The sequence below is a fragment of the Carica papaya genome, chromosome 6 (genome assembly GCF_054855325.1).
Source record: "Carica papaya isolate Zhongbai chromosome 6, ASM5485532v1, whole genome shotgun sequence".
Lineage (NCBI taxonomy): Eukaryota > Viridiplantae > Streptophyta > Magnoliopsida > Brassicales > Caricaceae > Carica > Carica papaya.
The window spans coordinates 32,977,503-32,997,152 of record NC_142314.1 but is presented as its reverse complement, the minus strand read 5'-3'; the positions used below and the strand labels follow the sequence as shown (position 1 = coordinate 32,997,152).

Sequence of the window (19,650 nt, the reverse complement as noted above, 5' to 3'; positions counted from 1 at the left end):
GTTTATATAATGAATATTTAAGTCCAAGTACTAAATTTTGTAGACTTTGCATTTGAGAGATGCTATGAGAATGGTACAATTTAAAAGCTTACGGATAGTCTTGGGATAAATCTCCTCATAATCAAACTTAATAAAGAAGATATATATTATATAAAAAAATTTATTATTTTTTAATAGAAAATGTATACATATATAATAATTACAATGCAATACAAATAATTTAATTTTAAATCATGATTTTTTATTGAAGTGTAAAATTGTTTTATTTATTTTACTATAATATTACATAAAACTTTTACAAAATAAATTAAAAATAAAATAATATAATAATTTAAAAATATGATGAATGTAATTTTGTGTGTGTGACATTAGACATTAAACACCAACTGGACTCACTCACCTTCTCTCCCCTCTTCAACCCTATCTTCTACCCGTAAAGCTGCAGAAGTTGCTAGGGTTTTGGCCCTAAACCCTCAATTCCTCTTCTTCTTTCCCAATGCATTTCTGCGGCCTCTAATTCTAATCACAAATGGGCGGGGCCACCAGGTTCCTCACGCTCTTCTCTCCCCCTCCTCCTCTTCTCCGCCACTATCGTTCTCGTTCCTTCATTTACCTCACTCGCCGACGCCACCACCACCTTCTTCACCATTCTCGCGCCACTAATCCTCTCCTCTTCTCCCAAAATCACTACTCTTCCTCTCCGTCGCCTTTCTCTGCCCAATCCTCCTCCCGCCACCTCCATACTCAGACCCGTTTCTCCGCTGCTGCAGCCGCGGAGTCTAGTCGTCGACAAGACCACCAGCAGCCTTGGCCTGAGTTGTCTGCGTTTCTGGATAGTCTTGCCGCAGGTGGATATTTCAATCTTCCCCCAAATTTTGATGGGTACAGCGATGAATTACTCTCTATCGTTCCCGATTTTCCGGAGGAGCTTCTACCTTCTGCTTATGCTTGCTTGGTTTTCGCCCGTGAACGACCGCATTTACTGGAGTAAATCCCTCTTCTTCACCGTGATTGAGCTTTTTTGTTATCTGATTTATTTGTTTATTATAAGAAAGATATGATCTTAGCTGCAGTACTTTGGGTTCTCTTTTGCCTTACTCCAATTTACTCCGTTTTGAAATGTCTTATTGGTGCTGTTAGATTGCTCTCGAAGAGGGATATCCAGGTGCTAGTGGAAAACGGGACACCATTTCTGTTTAGGAACGGGGACGAGTCAGCGAGGAGGATGAGGTTGTTCTTAAGCGATGGGGCGAACAACGTAAGTTTTTTTTTGTGGTGGTGTTATTCTATTCTGCTCCTCAGTTCTTGTTAAATAATTCGTAACAATCCTGAATTTCGAGCATTATCCAGATTAAGTCGTACATCGAAAACAATTTTTATATCCACTAGCCTAATATGAACCTTGATTCAGATATGGGTAAATTTGCAAAACAAGAAAATGGAGCCATGGATAGATGAAAGGGAAGTTTTTTGATGTATAAGCCAACCAAGACGAGCCTAATATGAACCTTGATTCAGATATGGGTAAATTTGCAAAACAAGAAAATGGAGCCATGGATAGATGAAAGGGAAGTTTTTTGATGTATAAGCCAATCAAGACGAGATGATATAAGTCAACATGATATTAAGATATGAAAGATTTAAAGGGAATATAGGATTAGGGGAATTAGAGAATAATGAAGATTCAGTTGGAATAGAATAATGCTGTGATTGAATTATGTTAGGTCCCAGTCAGAAGCCTATAAATTTAGATAAGATTTTTTCTTTTGGGTGAGAAAAAACCACAGATTTTTTGCAATTCAAAGATGAATTTTCATTTATGGGGAATGAAGTTTAAATACACAAAACTCAACTGTATTCCCTTCTAGCTAGGAAGTAGTTTACAGAAATTGAAAAGCAAAAAGATAAGATTTTGACTGATTCTACGCAACAGCTATACGATTTGCATACATTCCATTTCTTCACATTTTCTTTTTTATTCAGTCCTCTTCTGCATGTATTCTCCTGGTCCTTCCGGGCTTATCATCACCCCCCACTTTCACTTGAACTTTGTCCTCAAGGTGCAAACTTGGAAACATCTTCAATTCCCACCGAAAATCCTTACAATGAATCACAAAGTTAACGAAAATTGCAGCTTCTTTGTCTTCCCATTACAACTCCTGATCACTACATAATTGGATGGGTTGCAATGCTTGTTCAACCTGAAAAGCGACTCCCAAAATTTATATATATCTGTGTGTGTGTATATATATATAGAGGGAGAGAGAGAGAGAGAAAGAGAAAGAAACAGAGCTTGTTCAACTCTGATAAGTGACTCCCACAATTTATAGATATATGTGTATATATATATATATTGAGAGAGAGAGAGAGAGGGAGAGACACAAAGAGAGTTTTACAAAAGGTGCGACTCCATGTAAGTACCAAATCGTCTTCTTTCTCTTCTGTTTCTCCCTCTTTCCACCATTTCTTTCTTTTCTTTTCTTTTTTTTATAAATATAATACTGAAATTTGTTAATAGAGCACCATCTAATTTCAAGTCCTCAAATAACAAGACAAATCCTGACAAATGATAAATACCCACAAAATCAAAACAACTCATTTACTACTTTACCAACCCAGTCCCTTTCTGGCCACAAGTTTGTTTACCTTTGCAAAACTCTGCAAGCTTCTCTGTCTCTGGCATCACACCTTTCACCGCTTCATGACCACAGAAGCTCTGTGCACATTTCGCCAGACCAGGCATCTCTGACTCATTAATCAACTTAATCCTTAAGCTTTCTGCATCACTCTCAGCCAACCTAGAAAGCATCCCAACGCAATGTCAAGGTACCCAATTTCATCTTCCCCGAATAAAGCCTTCCCTTTGCTCATCTTCCCAAATGCTTCTTCTAACAGCACTAACCCTTCTTCAAATTGCCCAATTGTCGCCTTCTGCGCTTCTTCTTCTTCGGCAAAACCAAGTCCTTTCAATGATGGGAACCATAGATCGCCTTCTTTATCTTCCGTTTCCACCTTTTCCTTTTTTTTTTGGGTATCGCGGGAGCACAAAGACAGCAAATAAGACAACTGCAAAAAAGAAGGTTCTGCTGCACGCAGTTGATGCTGGTCGTCTCCGTTGTCCTTTTTTTATATCCCTTTTGACGTCATACCATCTTCCTTCCTCCAGTAGCTGTATCATCTGAATGAGCCCACTACAGTTTAACTTGAACAGACCACAAGTGGAGTTTATATTGTTGGAATAGAAGGGGAACCTCATCTTTCCAAGCTCGTCACAGTGGAAATCAAGTGTACAATTTGAACCTCTTTCTTCCTTGGCAGTGTACAATCATTCTGAATGTTTTGGGCAAGTATGTTCTGCAATTCGACTGCCGGTGATGGTACTGTGTAGGTCGCCATTTGCATGAGCGGTTTCAGATCATTGCAGTAGGTTCGCGTCTGGCTAGGTCGGTTTATAATATTGCTGCTGGAGCCCTCTTTGTTTGTCGTCAGAGTGTTCGCAAGTCGCTGGAGGCTATCTTCAATCTGATGGACCTTCTCGGCGAACCCGATCTCCATTCGGCTCAAATGGTTCTGTATCCCTTCCAGACTGATTTTTAGTTTTTCTATTCTTTTTTCCTCGGTAACCATGGGTCTAATACTAATGTTAGGTTCCAGTCAAAAGCTTATAAATTTAGATAAAATTTTGTCTTTTAGGTGAGAAGAAACCACATATTTTTTTGCAATTCAAAGATGAATTTTTATTGCTGGGCAATGAAATTTAAATACACAAAACTCAACTGCTATTCCCGACTGGCTAGGGAGCAGTTTACAGAAATTGAAAAACAAAAAGATAAGATTTTGACTGATTATATGCAATGACTATACAATCTGCGTCCATTCCATTTATTCACGTTTTCTTTTTTATTCATTCCTCTTCTGCACGTGCTCTCCTGGTCCTTTGGGGCTTATCAAACTATGTCTACATGATAATATTTAGTTCACAATTGGTAATGACTTATTATATTTTCGTTGTAATGTTCGGTTCGGGTAAGGAACTATTTGGTTCCTGATCCCTGGTTTTGATTTTGATTGATATATTTGCAGTTTTTGCTTCTGTGCATGTAGTCTTTATATGAATGTTCATGGAATCTCCTATGGTCTATCAAACCCTACGCAATTTCTAAAAGTATATCCCCCCAAAAAATGGATAAACAAAAGTCCTATTTCATTAATTTTATTCCATGCAAAAGGTTAACATTGTGTTGAAATTTCTCCTCAAAAAGAACACTCTCCCCCTCCACACCAAAAAAAAAAAAGAAAAGAAAAGAAAAGAAAGCATCATATTGAAATTTCTCCTTTCCTTTAAAAAAAAATAGTTCTCGATCTTCAATAAATCTATTTCAACAAGAACTATGAGTGAAAAATCAAACGATTTCTTTTTAAGCTAGTACTCTTTTATTAGCTTTTCATCCTTGTTAATGATAATGTGAACAAATCCAGAGAAACCAGCTCATTGCCAATCTTTGTGCAAGTATTTAGACAACATATTATAAAGGGCATCTATCTCAGGTGTTCCTGAACTTTAATTTCTCGCTTCTTTACTTCTCAAGTTGAGTTCATAAACATGACCAAAATAGATTGAGTAAATGTAGAAAAAGTCCCCTTTTTTTCTTAAAAAAATTCATTATTTTGTTGACAATTAGCAGGTGTTATTGTTCAGTTTCACATATTTTTCTGATGCTTCGGAGTTGTTTTTTTGAATCATATGCATTTTGCAGTGGTTTCTCACTCAAATTATTTGAAATGCTATCCTAGGTGTTTGGGATGGAGAAACCAAACCTGGTTGATTTGACGAGATTTTTGCTCAGTTATCTAAGCAATCTCTCTCCACCAGACACAGATAGTCTCTGGAATAAGGAACTTGTCGAGTCATCTGTCCGGAATCTCATAAGTGAGTTGGCAAAACTGAGCTGTGGAGTTCCAGAGTCGAACTATTCTGGATCTGTACAGACACCATTCCCGAATAGAAATGGACAAACACTACGATCCTTTGGTCAAAACATTGAAATGAAAAGGGGTGATTGGTACTGTCCAAGGTAGAATCTTGAGTTTCATTTCTTACTCATTTCCTCTGCGTTCTGCTACATGGATTATATTTTCTGGGCCATGCATCCCTTTGGGGCCCTTTAGTATGTTCTTTTTAAATAAAAAAAGACAATTCTCTGGTTCGATTGGGTTGAATGTCGTGGTATTTCACTGAAATGGATGTAAGCATGTATTAGAAAAGTTTTTCATTTATTTGTTGCAAGCATATGATTTCTTCCTCAAATAATATCATTTTACTGTTAATTGTATTGAGCAGGTGTAAATTTATGAACTTTGCAAGAAATATGAAATGTCTTGAATGTGAGGAAGCACGGCCAAAGAGACAGCTGACTGGTGGGGAATGGGAGTGTCCTCAGTGAGCATCTTTTCTCTTGTTTACCACTTTTTTTTCTCGATGTTGGTAGATCTGTCATTATTGGCAGTGGCAAAGGGTGAGTTTCAACCTCTAACTTTTCCCATTTTCAGATGTGATTTCTTTAATTATGGGAGAAACAAAGTATGCCTAAGGTGTGACTGCAAGCGGCCTGGAGATGTCTCGATTGGTACTACCAGCTTCAGGTCTAGCTTAGGATTTGGGGATGAGAATAATGCAAGTGGGGTTGATCTCAGTAGCAGGTTGGCTGCAAATGAAGAAAAGGCACAACGGTGGTTTAGTAAGGTTTCTCAGCTAAACGGTACTTCCAACATGAACAATTCCATAGCAGATGAAGATTTTCCCGAAATTATGCCATTAAGGAAAGGGGTGAACAGATTTGTTGTAAGCACTAGGAAGACACCACTAGAGAGGAGGTTAGCTAATGCTCAGTACCAAAGAAACTTGGGTGATGACAACACAGCTGAGGGTACAAATAGTCAGGGAGATAATGTAAATGAGACCCTGAAGATGAAGGTTAGCCAGACTTTAGATGAGATTCTTGGTAGCGCATCTGCTTCAGGACGAAATGCTGTCACAGACAGCGCTTCTGTTTCTAATTCAGATTCTCAACAATTTGTTTCCCACAATGGAAGCAATTCGAACTATGTTCCTTTCGTGCCACTGCCAGCAGATATGTTTGCCAAGAAACCTGAGAATTCAAAGACAGAGGAGGCTAAAAAGGAAACACCATTGTCAGACAATTCCATATCTGTTGCTGCTAAGATTGGTGGGCAAACAGCTGCTATGACAGAAAGCAAAAGGGATGTTAATTCAGGGGACAATTTGCAGCCATCAGCAACACCAGCAAACCAAAATGAGGAGAAAGATGAGAAAGAACAAGCTCAAAAATCTGAGAGATGGTTTAAGAGGGTCGCAGAGCTGCATAATGTAACAGATCTGGCCTCTGCAATTTCGGATGAAGACTTCCCTGAGATAATGCCAATGCGTAAAGGAGAGAACCGCTTTGTAGTTAGCAAAAAGAAAGATTGGTCTTTGACTTCTCCAGCATACAAAAGGCGAATGGCCATGGAGCAAGGAGGCAATTCCAATTTTGTCCCCTTTGTTCCATTCCCACCTGACTACTTTGCTAAAAAGGACAAAGAGCTGCCAGAATCTGCTGATTCACCTTCGAAAGCAGTTGATGAAACATCAAACTCTGCAATACCTGACAAGTTGAGTGAGGCTACACATGGTCCACCTTGCAGAGATGGTGTGCAACAAATGGGAAGTCAAGGGACTGGTTCTGGCAGCTGGAAGATGCAACCTTCTGAAATAAGCTTAAATCAGAATATGAAGGGAACATATGACTCACAAACCAGAGGAAATTTGACCCAGAGTTCTTTCAATCTCCAAACAAGTGGCAGTAGTCGTTGGAGCCGAGAGTACTCTGAGAATGGAAATATGAACGAGATTACACATACGGCAGAGAGATCAAGTAGCAACAGTGGATATATCCAGAAAGAAGGCAGAGAAGAAATGGCAAATTCGGTAGGAAATCCTCCACAACCATCGGAAACAGAGAATATTAGGAATACATGGTCTGGGAAGAGCTTGGAGGGTTCAGCAGTGAAGGAACCGGATCCTTTAGACATGTCAGAGGAGGCAAAAGCAGAGAGATGGTTCAGGCGGGTTGCCCAGATCAAGGACATATCAGAACTAAGCCAGATCCCTGATGAAGATTTCCCTTCAATAATGCCAATGCGAAAAGGTGTCAATAGGTTTGTTGTAAGCAAGAGGAAAACACCATTGGAGAGAAGGTTAACATCACAACAATATCGAAGAAACCTTCCAATTGTGAGCTCGGATCCAGCGAACAAGCAAAATGACAGTAATAGCTAAACAGGCGAAAATAGACCCAAATTACGGTATAATTTCTTTATTTTGTTGCAAAATTTTTGTTCGGCATATATTATTTGCGGAGACAAATAATCATTGCAAAAATATCAACTCTGTATCATATATAGTTCATAATTTTAGCTAAATATCCGTTTTGTCTAATGTTGTTTAGTTAAAAACTAGATTGAATTAGGTTGGTTTTGTTAGATATGGTTCCAACACAAGGTTTAGTGACTTCCTCGTTTTTGTTTATTAGTAAATCCTTAATATAGTAAAGTATCATACAAATAATTACTCATTTTATATCCCCATTACTTAATTAATTAATATATAATTTAAAAAAAAAATTATTATGAAATTAGATTCATATTTTTAGTAGAGATGTTATTATATATTTAATAACAGTTAATTGGAAAAGAAAAATCTGTGTTGTATGATATAAATATTGAAAAAATAAAAAAAGATAAAAAAATTTAAATGAATATATACTGAAATTAAAAAAAAAAACAAGAAGAAGAAGAAATTAATAGTAATATTTTAGAACTCGAAAGTGAAACCAGTTTTCTTAAAAAGAAAATAAAGAAAAATAAAAACCAGTTCTTCACTTACCCTTCGTTCTTTTTAATTAAGAGTTCTCTCTCTTTTTCCCATAGTAAATCGTAACCAGATCAGCGATGGTGACGCCCAACCCCCAGCAGATCCAACAATTCCTCTCCTCCGTCCTCTCCCAACGAGGCCCTTCAGCTCTCCCCTACGCAGAAAGCAGCAAGTATCAAATCCGCAAGCACCTTCTCGACCTAATCGCAGTCTACCCTTCTCTCGAACCCAAAACTTCCACCTTTACCCACAACGATGGCCGCACTGTCAACCTTCTTCAAGCCGATGGCACCATTCCCATGCCCTTCCAGGGAGTCACCTACAATATACCCATAATCATTTGGCTCCTCGATACCTACCCTATTCACCCTCCTTGCGTTTATCTCAATCCAACTCGCGATATGATCATCAAACGCCCACATCCTTATGTTTCTCCCTCTGGTCTCGTCTCCATTCCTTATCTCCAGAATTGGGTCCCGCCTTCATCCAACCTCCTCGATCTCGCCCGTAATCTCTCCGCCGCTTTCTCACGCAATCCACCTCTCTATTCCCAGCGCCGACCACAGACTCCTCCCGCTTTCACCCCTTCCTCTTCTGGGTATGGATCTGTTGAGCAATCCCCTTCTCCCGCGCGTCCTCCTCATGCTCTTGTTCAGCAGCCTCCCAGGGTTTTTCCGCCGTCGCCGTACGGCGCCGGGAGGATTCAGCAGCAGCAGCAGCAGCATCATCATCATGCGACGGATGACGCGGCGGAGGTGTACAGGAGGAACGCAATGAATAAAATTGTGAATATGGCGCATGGGGACCTGGTGGCAATGAGGAAGGCGAGGGAGGCTGAAACAGAGGGGTTATTGAGCGCGCAGGCTGCCTTGAAGACAAGAGAGGAAGAAATCAACAAAGGGTTGAAGGAGATGCAGGATGAGAAGGAAGGATTAGAGCAGCAGCTGCAGCTGGTGTTGATGAACACCGATGTGTTGGAGGCTTGGGTAAAGGAAAACGAGGGCAAAACCAAGAATTTTGGCGATATGAGTGTGGAAGATAACGCTTTTGAGTGCATGGACACTTTGTCAAAGCAGATGTTGGACTGTACAGCCGCTGATTTAGCTATAGAGGATGTGGTGTATTCATTGGACAAGGCTGTTCAGGAAGGGGCGGTGCCCTTTGATCAGTACTTGAGGAATGTGAGGTTGTTGTCCAGAGAACAGTTCTTCCATCGGGCTACAGCTGCTAAAGTTAGGGCCGCCCAGATGCAGGCGCAGGTTGCTGTCATGGCTTCTAGGTCACACCATTATGGTTCATAAAGGTTCATGCTTTTGGGCGTGTGATATATAGGGTAAGGTTAGCCCCGTGAAAATTTGCAACTTTCATTGTTTTTTTTTTTGAATGGTACAGTTCTTTTTTTTTTTTTCTTTCATTATATAAATGATCAATTTTGCTATGTATCATGCATCTGTATTGAAGTAGGTGCTGCAACTGGGAACATTTGCTATATATATGCATATATAAATCCTAATCCTGGGTGTTTAAGGTCGATTTGCTTAATGAATTTTTTGTTGTAGTCTTATTTACTCCAAAGTGTCCATGTCAAATCTGTTTCTATTAATTACCCTGGTTGTTTAGTGCAATCAGAATCTGCAAGGAGTTGTCTTTGTTATTCCTATTACTATTAGCTCGATTTGTTGTACCTATAATCTTCTTACACTCATATAATGTAATTACTTATTGTTTTCTTTAAGGAGATTTGGAATATGCTAATGATGATTGATTTATCCTTTTGATGGTTAATGCACTCATCTTCTGCTATTCTTTCACCTTCATTGATCAAGCCATAGCTTGTGTTTCTTTTCCTAGCTGATTTAACTATCCACATAAGTTTGCCTGTCACCTAGTTTGATGGACTTAGCTTCTGTACAGAAAAATATCTTGGTTCACTTGTTGATTTTTTAGCTGACTTGAGTTTATGACGGTTGCTATTGCAGCATGTTTGTGTGTTAGCTATTCAGAGATGTGCTTTGTTTGATAGTTCGAGTGCCAGAGTAGCTCTTCATCGTTTTGGTGCTTGGCTGGTTGCCTGGGGTTTACAGGCAAATCCAGCTTTTTACAATGTTTCCCAGAAAGTAGGATGTCTATATAATTTATCAGCTCACATGCTCCTTGTTCCTAATTTGCCACCATATTGTACTATAATTCTTGGTATAGTTCAAAATATTAATTTCAGTATGTTTGGAATAAATAAATTCTTTAAAAATCTATAAAATTTCATTTGCAAATTCACTTCTAAGTTAGAATTGTTTGAGATTAGGGAGTTCAACTTGAAACTCTTTCCATATGGAATTGAAGAAGTGCATAATTTCATTAAATTTGATGGAAGTTGGAACGTAGTTGATCTGCACTCTTGTCTTGTTTTTCCAAATGTAGTGTTTCAGTTCAATGGATAATATTTTAAAATTTTGTTATCTATCTCGAGCAAGAAAAACTAATTTTGATTTATTGTTCAATTCATTTACATTTTTATGATCTATCTCGAGCAAAAAAAAACTAATTTTGATTTATTGTTAAATTCATTTACAAGTGATGATGCTATTGCTGAGCATAATGATTTAGATAGGGAATATGAAGTTGTTGATGAGTCAGATGTTCAGTTTCAATGACTCTGCCTCCGATGGTAACTGTGGTGGAGTCTTGAGTGATGAGACGAAAATACTATTGATGGTAGTATAAGAGTGAGAGTAAAAACTACTAGGCCATAGAATATAAAGAATACAGCAGAAGCTTGGGTCATATAGCAGAGATAAGAATCATGGGTTGTACATGATCTGAAGATATTTAATGTTAATCAACTGGAGAATATATATATATATATATATATGTATATATAAGGGAGATACATGCAGTTGATGATCCTTATCTGATGTAATCTTGGAGGGGAAGGGGAAATGATGATGGGTATCCTTGTGTTATTATTCTCTTTGAAGTGCTTGGTGATCATTTACCCGGAACTCCATTGTAGCTATATCATCAGATGTAGTTCACTGAATGAACTCAAACTATTTGTTTTCTTATTTATACCCTCCTCATGCAGAGAGCAGGTCGTTGAACCAGAAAGAACGAGATTGTGAGGTGAAGTTCTAGAATGTCATGTTACATTGGAATGGTGAAAATAAAGCTTCATTCTCTTCTGTACAATTAATTACTTGTTTTGCTTGCTTAGTTTGGCCGGTTATTGATAAACCTGTGCAGGGAATAGCCTCTCTGGCTCTGCTGCATATGGCTAGCTTCTTCTCCACCAGGCCATATCCATAGTCCTCAACTCATCTCTTCTCTTCCATTTCAATAATAATAAAAATAATAATGTATGGTTTAAAGAGGAAATACACGACAAATCTGTGAAAATTAAAAAGGCAAGGAAGAGAATTCGGGGGTTTGATTTGTGCTAAAATAATTACTTCAATACATCCCCTTAAAATATTAAAAAAAATTTCTTGATGTTAAAGTATATATAGACATTTAAATTTTATACCAAATATATAATTAATTAGTTAAAAGACAAATTAATTGACTGAACTTGGTGCGTATTTATATGAGATTGAGTCAGAATAAAATAAAAATATTGAGTCTGATTATTTTGACAAGTTTGGTCTTGTTCTCTGATGTCAATTTATTTATTAAATATGTTCTAATGAGTTAATTTAAAGGTTATATATTCGAGTAACTGAAGTGGAGTTTGCAAGAGAGGGTTTACCATGGAGTTACCAAAGCTTATGGTCTCCAAGTGGTAAGGTTGATGATTCTGCGTAGTTTACAAGTTGAATGGGATTTTTAACCGGTGATAAAACATACTTCAATCACGCTTAACCCTAAAGTCTGAACTTGATTTATTTCTTAATAACATTTTTGAAGACAAATTTTTTTTCATTCCGTTAGCTTTGCGTGAAACTTCAAGAAATTATAATATGCTTGCGCACGATTTTACTATTCCCCATGAGAGTTGTAACTCCAGTAATCTCCTTATTTTGTGGCTCTTTAATAGTGCAGTACATATATGTATACTTTGAATTGAAAGCGATCTTTCCCTCTAAAAAAAAATTTCTTTGTAATTTTTCTTTTGTATTTAGCATTCTTGATTCTTCTTCCTTTGTTTCCTGCTGCCTAGTCTTCCTGCATCAAGACAACAACAATCAATCATTTTGCTTCTCTGAAAAAAAAAAAATCAATTTTTATATAATATATAATCGTCTTGTTTGACTTGCTCCGCCTCCATCACCTTCTCCTCTCCGTATATTTTTTCTTGGAGCTTCGTGGCCTCATATTACTCTTATCTTCCCAAACTGAATTTCCATGCTTACTGTATCTTTCTTCCCCGGAAAATGGGTGAGAAAATGGGCCAGAAGCATCCATTATGCTCTTACTCTCATCGTCTTCCTTTTCCTTGACCTCCTCGACACTATTCTTTGTGTGGTGTGCCATTACCTTGATGAGTTCTTTGAAGGGAAAACCTCTCCTTGTTACTGTGCAGGAGAGGGACAGCAAGGAAACAATGTGATTGGCGTTTTGGGTATTGATGGAGAGATTCAGGTGTCAGAGAGTTTGTATAGAAGGAAGAATCCTTTCAGGGAAACGGGTTTTCTTGGTTTTCCGAGACAATTTTTGGATTCCAAGAAAAAAGGAATTTGTGATGGTGCGGTGATGAACAGGTGGTCTGATTGTGGGTGTGAATCTTGTGTTTCTTGGATAAACTGTAGGGATCACAAGCTCCATGTTGAGGTTAGAGAGACCTCTTCTCAAGGTAATTTGAGAAATCATTCTGTGTGTTTGTTTTATGTTTTCAATGAACTTTCTGCCATCTTGTTATTGTGATAGGATTAGTTTGTTTGGATACTGAGAAAATGCATGTTAGAAAGTTTTCTTTTTCTTTTCTGGGTTTTCATGTAAGCAAGCATCAATGCATGAGTTGTTACTTTTATGTTTTTGAACAGGGCGGATTGAGGAAAATTGTAAAGAAAAACCAACAGAAAATGTGATTTTCATTCATGGATTCCTTTCTTCTTCCTCATTTTGGACAGAAAGTGTGTTGCAACACCTGTCTGAATTTAAAAAGGGGAAGTACAAGTTGTTCTCTGTTGATCTTTTGGGGTTTGGAAGAAGCCCAAAGCCAAGGGAGTGTTTTTATACTTTGAGAGATCATGTAGAGATGATTGAGAAATCAGTGATTCTCCCTTTTAATATCAATCATTTTCACTTGGTTGCTCACTCCATGGGCTGTATCATTGCACTGGCCTTGGCTGCAAAGTATCCCAAATATGCCAGATCACTTACTCTCGTATCTCCTGTAAGTACCACATAATATATAATATCTCTGCAAGCTTCCTGCATCTCATATCAGTCCTTATATATCTATAATCCGACAACCCCAAAGATTATACGTGTATCAATATATGGGTTCATGTGTTAATATTACATAATGGGAAAATCTGCAATATCTTTATGGTAGCTAGTAATTTCTAGTATTTGGACAAATCCAATTTTTGTAATCTTTCAGTGAACCTCCTTTTCTCTGTGACGATTTTATCAAACAGGAAGTTTTGTTTGTTGCTTGTTTAATGTTTTATCTGCTTTACAGATTATCAACTTGTTTTAATGAATTTTCACTTTTAGCCCATCTTCCCTTCATCAAAAGATGGAGCAAGTTTAGCAGCTTTAGAAAAGCTTGCTGAGAAGAAGTTATGGCCACCATTAGCCTTTGGTTCATCAGTTATGTCATGGTATGAACATATTGGTCGGTGTATCTGCTTTCTCGTTTGTCGAAACCACAGGACCTGGGAGAGGATTCTGAAGCTACTTACCCCCAATAGGTAGCAATATCGCACTCTTAACTTCAGCCTGCAGATGAAGTCCTCCTATTCTCTATACTACTGAGCTGCTAATATAGTATTTCTCTTAGTAATCTTTTAACGTAATGCGTACACTAATCACCCAACATTATATCTTGACATTAGCCTGCATACGAAGTTCTCCTATCCTCTGTACTTTGAGCTGCTAGTATAGTGTCCCGGAAGCATCATGTCTCATGGTAATCTTTTAAAGTAATGTGTATGCTAATCACCCAACATTATATCTTACTACACACGACATTGAATACTTTGGAGGCTCCGAAACACCTAGAAATTTCCAGTTATAGTTCTAGATATATTGGTCTTCCTCTTAAATAGAAGAATGAGCTATGCTATCTAGACCAGAGATCTATATGTAGTAAACAAGTTGTTCTCAATTTGTTCTTTTTTTTGGCAATTTCAGGCATCTGCATTTCATGATTATGGACTTGACCAGGCATACCCATCACTCAGCTTGGCACAGCATGCATAATGTGATATGTGGAGGAGCCAAATTTACAGATGGGTATCTGGCAATGTTGATAAAATATGGGGTTAAAATTTGCGTAGTTCAAGGTGATGAAGACCCTGTTGTGCCCTCAGAGTGTTGGAATTACATCAAGAAGAAATATCCAGATGTGGAGGTCAATATGGTTGCAAAAGCTGACCATACAAGTGTGGTGTTTGGTAGGGAGAAGGATTTAATTCAGAATCTGGATAAGTTGTGGATAAAATCTGCAGCAGATACCACAAGGACATAATCTCTGGAAGTTTGGGACCTTCTTCTGATTTCTTTGATTGCCTTGCTACTTTTTCTTCTACCGGTAAGAACTATAATTGTGCAAGTAAGATTGAAAATTTAATTCCTCTCTGATTATATGATTAAATGTGGATGGAGCAAACATTACAATTGATTTGTAAATGAAATTTTCTTGTAAACATTGTGAATGAAATAGTTTTATCAAACATAGCCAAACCCATCATAACTCCAAACAACAGGCCACCATTTTAGAATGTAGACTTCTATGGACACCATTTGAGAATCATCAAAATGAAGCTCCCCAGCCATAAACAAAAGGGCAGGGTTATTGAAGAAATGTTGCAGGAAAAAATCAAGTGGATGTCGTTTTTTTGCCAGCCAAATCGATCAAATCCGTAGTTCCAAATAAGGGTGACAAGATGTGAGCTATGCGAGAAGGTGTAGTCAAATTATCCGGTTATAACTTCTTATTAGATTAGATCACATTTTAAATACGGTAGATCAACTCCTATCTATTGTATATTTATATTGTTATTGTAATAAAAATCAGCTCTTATAGCAAAATCATATAATATATATATATATATGATTATGGCCAATGTAATTTTTATAAGAATTTTAAGTTAGGTTGAGTTTAGTTTAGTTTAGTTTTCAAAAGAAAATACACCGAAGACATTGTAATATTTGGTAATAGTCTGTATACAGATTCTATTTAGTTAGTAATAGTCTATACATATATCCTATGGGAATGTCAAACATGTTTAATTACATACCATATGATGTAAAACTATATATATACACCCATGATGCTAATTAATTAAAGATCTACTTAACGTCTGTGACGGAGATAAGATCAGTAGGACCCACTTTCTTCCTTAAACCGGACGTCAACTTAACAGCGTCAATTCCGTCTCCAATTGCCACCACTTTGTCTTTCTCCTCCCCTTCCAATCCCACATAAGTAACTCCTGCAGTTATTTACCAATTAATCATCTTCTCCTTTCAATATTTACTTCATCTATAATACAGCAAGTACATATATATATATATATATATATATACATATATGTACACATACACATGCATTATTGCTTGTGATTAGTATGTACGTTAATGTTATTTGATATAATTAACTAATCTTTACTTCAATAGTTAATATTTTTAGAAAGAATTATAAGTTTGAATTAAACTATATTATTGTATGTGTTTACAGGAGATGTATTTTGTAATTAATAAAATATATAAATTATATAAAAAATTATGATAAGTAATATATATATATATATATGAATTAATTACCGTGTGTTCCGGCGGCCACCTGGAGCGCCTTAGTCCGGCATTTCTGGCAGTGCATTGTCACCTTCACCACAATCTTCTGCTCGTATATGTATATATCTACGTTAATATCACTACTAATAAACGGGTAATATATTATCATGTATAATAACGTATACATTCATTTTCTTGAATGTACTTGTGTGTGTATATATATATATATATGTAAGAAAAAAAAAAAAGAAGAATATACCTTGGCCATTTTGTTTCTTTGTAGTTAACTTTCTCAACTCAAACCAGGAAATGAACCTTGTTGCTGTTGCTTCTTGAGAGATCAGGTATGTATGTATATATATGTGTGTGTGTACGTACGTGTATTTATATACATATATATATATATATATACGTACAAGTTTGACGGCGACCGAGTATGGGTTGAATTTAACACGGTAGTTCTGATCGATTCACATGGTAATTCAAGTCCTCCGAGTCAATCACGCGTAACTTGCGACCCAAGACAGCATTTTCAATCCCACAACTAATTCTTCAAACCATAAGTGTATATTTTGAATAGTTTCATAAATTTAGTACAATTTATGAAATTGTAACACCCAAGTGTTTTTTTTTTTCCCTTATTTTATCTTATTATTTTTTATTTTTATTTATTTGAATTTTTTTTTTATTTTAATTTAATTTAATTTAATTTAATTTAATAAAAATAAAAATAATAATAATGATAAAATTAAGTAAAAATATTATTTGAATTTAATTGAAATTGATTTTGGGAAAAAAAGGGGTGAAAATTTAGATTATGGGGGTGTTTTTGAAAAGAAAATCGGAAATCGGGGGTCAAAACGCAATTTAGAAAAGTTGTGCCACGTCAGCACCCACATCGGCGGTCCGGTCAGCAGCCCCGGCCAACCTGGACACGCCGCTGGTTTGTATGTTTGTGTGTGATTTGATGATGGTGACTGAGGAAAAAAAAAAGAATAAAAGGTTGCGTGAATTGATAAATGGATAATGTAGATAGCCTGAGTAGATATCCTGGGAGATGGTGGACGGACCGCCTCCGTAGGGAACCCTACCGAGAACGTGGTCTCTCATACCGGACGGGGTATGGAGACCTTCTGTGTTTTGGCGCCCATACCGGACGGGGTATGGGGACGGCCCGTTTCACCCTTATACCAGACGGGGTATTGAGGTTCATGGTTTTGGTGCCCATACCGGACGGGGTATGGGGACGGCTCTGGAATCAGGTTATAAATGTTAAGGATTCACGGGTAGCGGGACCCCTATGGATACTAGTAGGCTGGTAAATAAGGAAAATGTGTTGTTTAATGATTGAAATGCAAAGCTGTGGTAAGTATTATGTTATACAGTTCATATGATTTCATGATGATGATAAGGTTATTGCTTTAATATGTTGTTTTAGGGATCTCACCGAGGTAAGTGGACAGTAAATGATTTTATTATTGATAAAAGAATTTGATATAAATTATGCTCTATTGGTTTTTTTGTGTTTTCTACCCACCTTTACCTCCGTGGCGGTGAGATAGTGTGATGTCTTTACTGGGCTGGTGTAGCTCATTCCTTATTTAACCATTTCAGATCAGGAAGACATTGTTCTCGAGCCTGTTCCGCAGGAAGACGGCGAAGGGGACGCCTAAAGACTCCGTAGTTATATTTATAGTCCTTATTTCGAGTATCTTTTTTAGTTAGTTTGTTCTTTTATATTTTGAGCACGTTTTTAGTTTTTTGTGTAAGGGATGTTAATTAAAATTTTTATTACGCTTCCGCATTTGACATTTTTAATACACATATTTCATTCTAAATTTCCAGGATTGTTACTGGATTACTGAAGAAATGAAATGAGCACACAACTTTTACGAAAAATAAATCAAGTGAGTAATGTTTTTTAACCAACAAAATCAATCACACGATAGTACCAAATAAGGGTGACAAGATATGAGCTCCATGAGGAGTTGTAGCTAAATTATTCATTTATAACTCTAATAATTTTTTACAATTTTATATGATTTATATAGATGATATATTAAATATTAGATATCAGCTACTATCAATATAACGACTCCAGAAATACCCAAAGGAAATAAATTATAAATTAAGTGCGGAAGCGTAATAAATGTTCAAGGTTTACATTCTTTACACAATAATTTAAAGAACCAAACAGGGTTACGAAATTTAGTCTTTAAAAAAAAAGAAATAAAGAAATAAATGAAAAATAAAGAAAACTAGCATCTACTCGCAATCCTCTTGCGGTTCGGGCTCTAGAACTTGGCCATCTTGATCTGAAATGGTTAATAAGGAATGAACTATACTATCCCAGTAAGGACATCACACTATAACCGACACAGAACTAAAATTTGGTAGAAAATCAAAAACCACTAATGGAGCACTAAATTTAGTAAATTCGTTTATTAATCATAAAACTATTTACCGTCCACTTATCGTAGTGAAATTTATAAAAACAACCTATACAGACAATAATATTATACAGATAATGATTTCATGTATAATCAGCAACATAGCACATTAAAATTCTATATCCATCTTCAATAAATCAAACAATAACTGTCACTCTTTTTACCAGCATGCTGGTATCTATAGGAGTTCATAAGGATGTCCTCGCTACATGTGAACCATTTCCTTTAACATTATTCATTATAGGCCACTCCCATAGCCCATTCGGTATGAGATCCAAATTACAAAATCTCAATACCCTGTCTGGTATGAGGGTGAAGCGGGCCGTCCCCATACCCCGTCCGTTATAAGCGCCAAATTACCAAGTCTCAATACCCCGTCCGACATAAGACAATGTTCATGGTAAGGTTCCCTATGTACGTGGTTCGTCCACCATCTCTCAGGATATCTAGTAAGGCTGTTGTTTTATCCATTCACTTAATCACACAATTTTTACCGTTGAACCTTCATTTTTCCGAATTTAGCCGTAAACATATAGAATAAACCATATATGCATTCAAAGCTATAAAATAAATTAATAAGATACCATCATGCATATAAACTGTAAAAACAATTAACAAACAATAGTAGATAATTTTCGATTCTAACTCTATTAGAAATCCGTAATTAATTATGCACATTTTCTAAATTCACACAAACTACTGGATTATTATTTATTTAGACTTCAATTCTATGATATAGAATAGGGTGAGAGATCCTTACTCGATTTGATACCCGAAAAACTAAACTGTTCGACTGTGCCTACTGGCGATTCTCAAGTTCTCTGAATTTTTTTTAGAATTAAAACACGCTAATAGTACCTACAAATGTCCCAAACAAACCTAAAATCAGTCTCAGGGCCCACTTGGCCAATTTTGGAATTTTGACACGGCGGCTTTGCCGTGCTCCAGCGACAGCGCCGCCACTCGCGGCAGTAGTCCACCTCGGGTCGGCTGTTTTTGGCCATTTTTGAGTGAATTTGACTGATTTTACATCAGTTCCTATGAGAAAATATGTTAAAGAGCATCGGTTGACCCAAAAATACAAAAAACTGAAACTTACCGACGGTGGGGCGCTCCGGTGTGGCGCTTCCTCCAGCTCATGGTGCGGTTGGGTGTTTTGCTCCGGTCAGCCTGTACAGAAGGACACGATGATCACAACGGTACAAAAATTACACATAATAGGAATCGGAAAGGGTCTCATCGAAGGCATTTTGTGAAATTTCTCGCGGCGGCACCGCCGGGCTTTGCCTGTGTTTTTCGGCCAATTAGTTGGTTCTTTTACTCCGATTTGGCCATGAGTGTGTTTAGAATTGAATTTCGAGCAAAAAA

General features: G+C 37.0%; 4 protein-coding genes across 7 annotated transcripts; 3 read left to right on the top strand and 1 right to left on the bottom strand.

The window, feature by feature from the left end:
- Window positions 1-366: 366 nt before the first annotated feature.
- VAR3 (zinc finger (Ran-binding) family protein) lies at window positions 367-7,498 on the top strand. The gene is made up of 5 exons (XM_088206541.1): window positions 367-987; window positions 1,141-1,258; window positions 4,795-5,075; window positions 5,342-5,440; window positions 5,551-7,498. The coding sequence occupies exons 1-5, from the start codon at window positions 530-532 to the stop codon at window positions 7,337-7,339; spliced, it is 2,745 nt and encodes a 914-aa protein (XP_088062667.1). The 5' UTR covers window positions 367-529; the 3' UTR covers window positions 7,340-7,498.
- LOC110812877 (protein ELC-like) lies at window positions 7,225-11,409 on the top strand. 4 transcript variants are annotated; one of them, XM_022039755.2, is made up of 3 exons: window positions 7,225-7,365; window positions 7,990-9,266; window positions 11,016-11,409. In XM_022039755.2, exon 2 carries the CDS (start codon window positions 8,011-8,013, stop codon window positions 9,232-9,234), a length of 1,224 nt encoding a protein of 407 aa, XP_021895447.1. In that variant the 5' UTR covers window positions 7,225-7,365; window positions 7,990-8,010; the 3' UTR covers window positions 9,235-9,266; window positions 11,016-11,409. The 4 variants fall into 4 exon arrangements, with proteins under 4 accessions (XP_021895447.1, XP_021895445.1, XP_021895446.1 ...); XM_022039753.2 differs by lacking the exon at window positions 11,016-11,409 and adding an exon at window positions 9,913-10,203; XM_022039754.2 differs by lacking the exon at window positions 11,016-11,409 and adding an exon at window positions 9,913-10,203 and having other exon boundaries at window positions 7,990-9,271.
- A 436-nt stretch (window positions 11,410-11,845) lies between these two features.
- LOC110812880 (alpha/beta-Hydrolases superfamily protein) lies at window positions 11,846-14,769 on the top strand. The gene is made up of 4 exons (XM_022039759.2): window positions 11,846-12,719; window positions 12,910-13,262; window positions 13,589-13,785; window positions 14,228-14,769. The coding sequence occupies exons 1-4, from the start codon at window positions 12,272-12,274 to the stop codon at window positions 14,562-14,564; spliced, it is 1,335 nt and encodes a 444-aa protein (XP_021895451.1). The 5' UTR covers window positions 11,846-12,271; the 3' UTR covers window positions 14,565-14,769.
- Window positions 14,770-15,225: 456 nt separating this feature from the next.
- On the bottom strand, window positions 15,226-16,204 carry LOC110812881 (Copper transport protein family). The gene is made up of 3 exons (XM_022039760.2): window positions 16,092-16,204; window positions 15,863-15,938; window positions 15,226-15,531 (listed from the first exon to the last, which is right to left on the bottom strand). The coding sequence occupies exons 1-3, from the start codon at window positions 16,098-16,100 to the stop codon at window positions 15,389-15,391; spliced, it is 228 nt and encodes a 75-aa protein (XP_021895452.1). The 5' UTR covers window positions 16,101-16,204; the 3' UTR covers window positions 15,226-15,388.
- Window positions 16,205-19,650: the final 3,446 nt, after the last annotated feature.

Excerpts from the sequence above, each read along its gene's own strand:
- LOC110812881 (XM_022039760.2), bottom strand. Across the intron at positions 15,532-15,862 it reads GGTGGCCGCCGGAACACACG|GAGTTACTTATGTGGGATTG; the intron begins GTAATTAATTCA and ends AAATAACTGCAG.
- VAR3 (XM_088206541.1), top strand. The coding sequence starts at position 530 with ATGGGCGGGGCCACCAGGTTCCTCACGCTCTTCTCTCCCCCTCCTCCT. Across the intron at positions 1,259-4,794 it reads TAAGCGATGGGGCGAACAAC|GTGTTTGGGATGGAGAAACC; the intron begins GTAAGTTTTTTT and ends ATGCTATCCTAG. Across the intron at positions 5,441-5,550 it reads GGGGAATGGGAGTGTCCTCA|ATGTGATTTCTTTAATTATG; the intron begins GTGAGCATCTTT and ends TCCCATTTTCAG.
- LOC110812880 (XM_022039759.2), top strand. The coding sequence starts at position 12,272 with ATGCTTACTGTATCTTTCTTCCCCGGAAAATGGGTGAGAAAATGGGCC. Across the intron at positions 12,720-12,909 it reads TAGAGAGACCTCTTCTCAAG|GGCGGATTGAGGAAAATTGT; the intron begins GTAATTTGAGAA and ends GTTTTTGAACAG. Across the intron at positions 13,786-14,227 it reads AAGCTACTTACCCCCAATAG|GCATCTGCATTTCATGATTA; the intron begins GTAGCAATATCG and ends TGGCAATTTCAG.
- LOC110812877 (XM_022039755.2), top strand. The coding sequence starts at position 8,011 with ATGGTGACGCCCAACCCCCAGCAGATCCAACAATTCCTCTCCTCCGTC.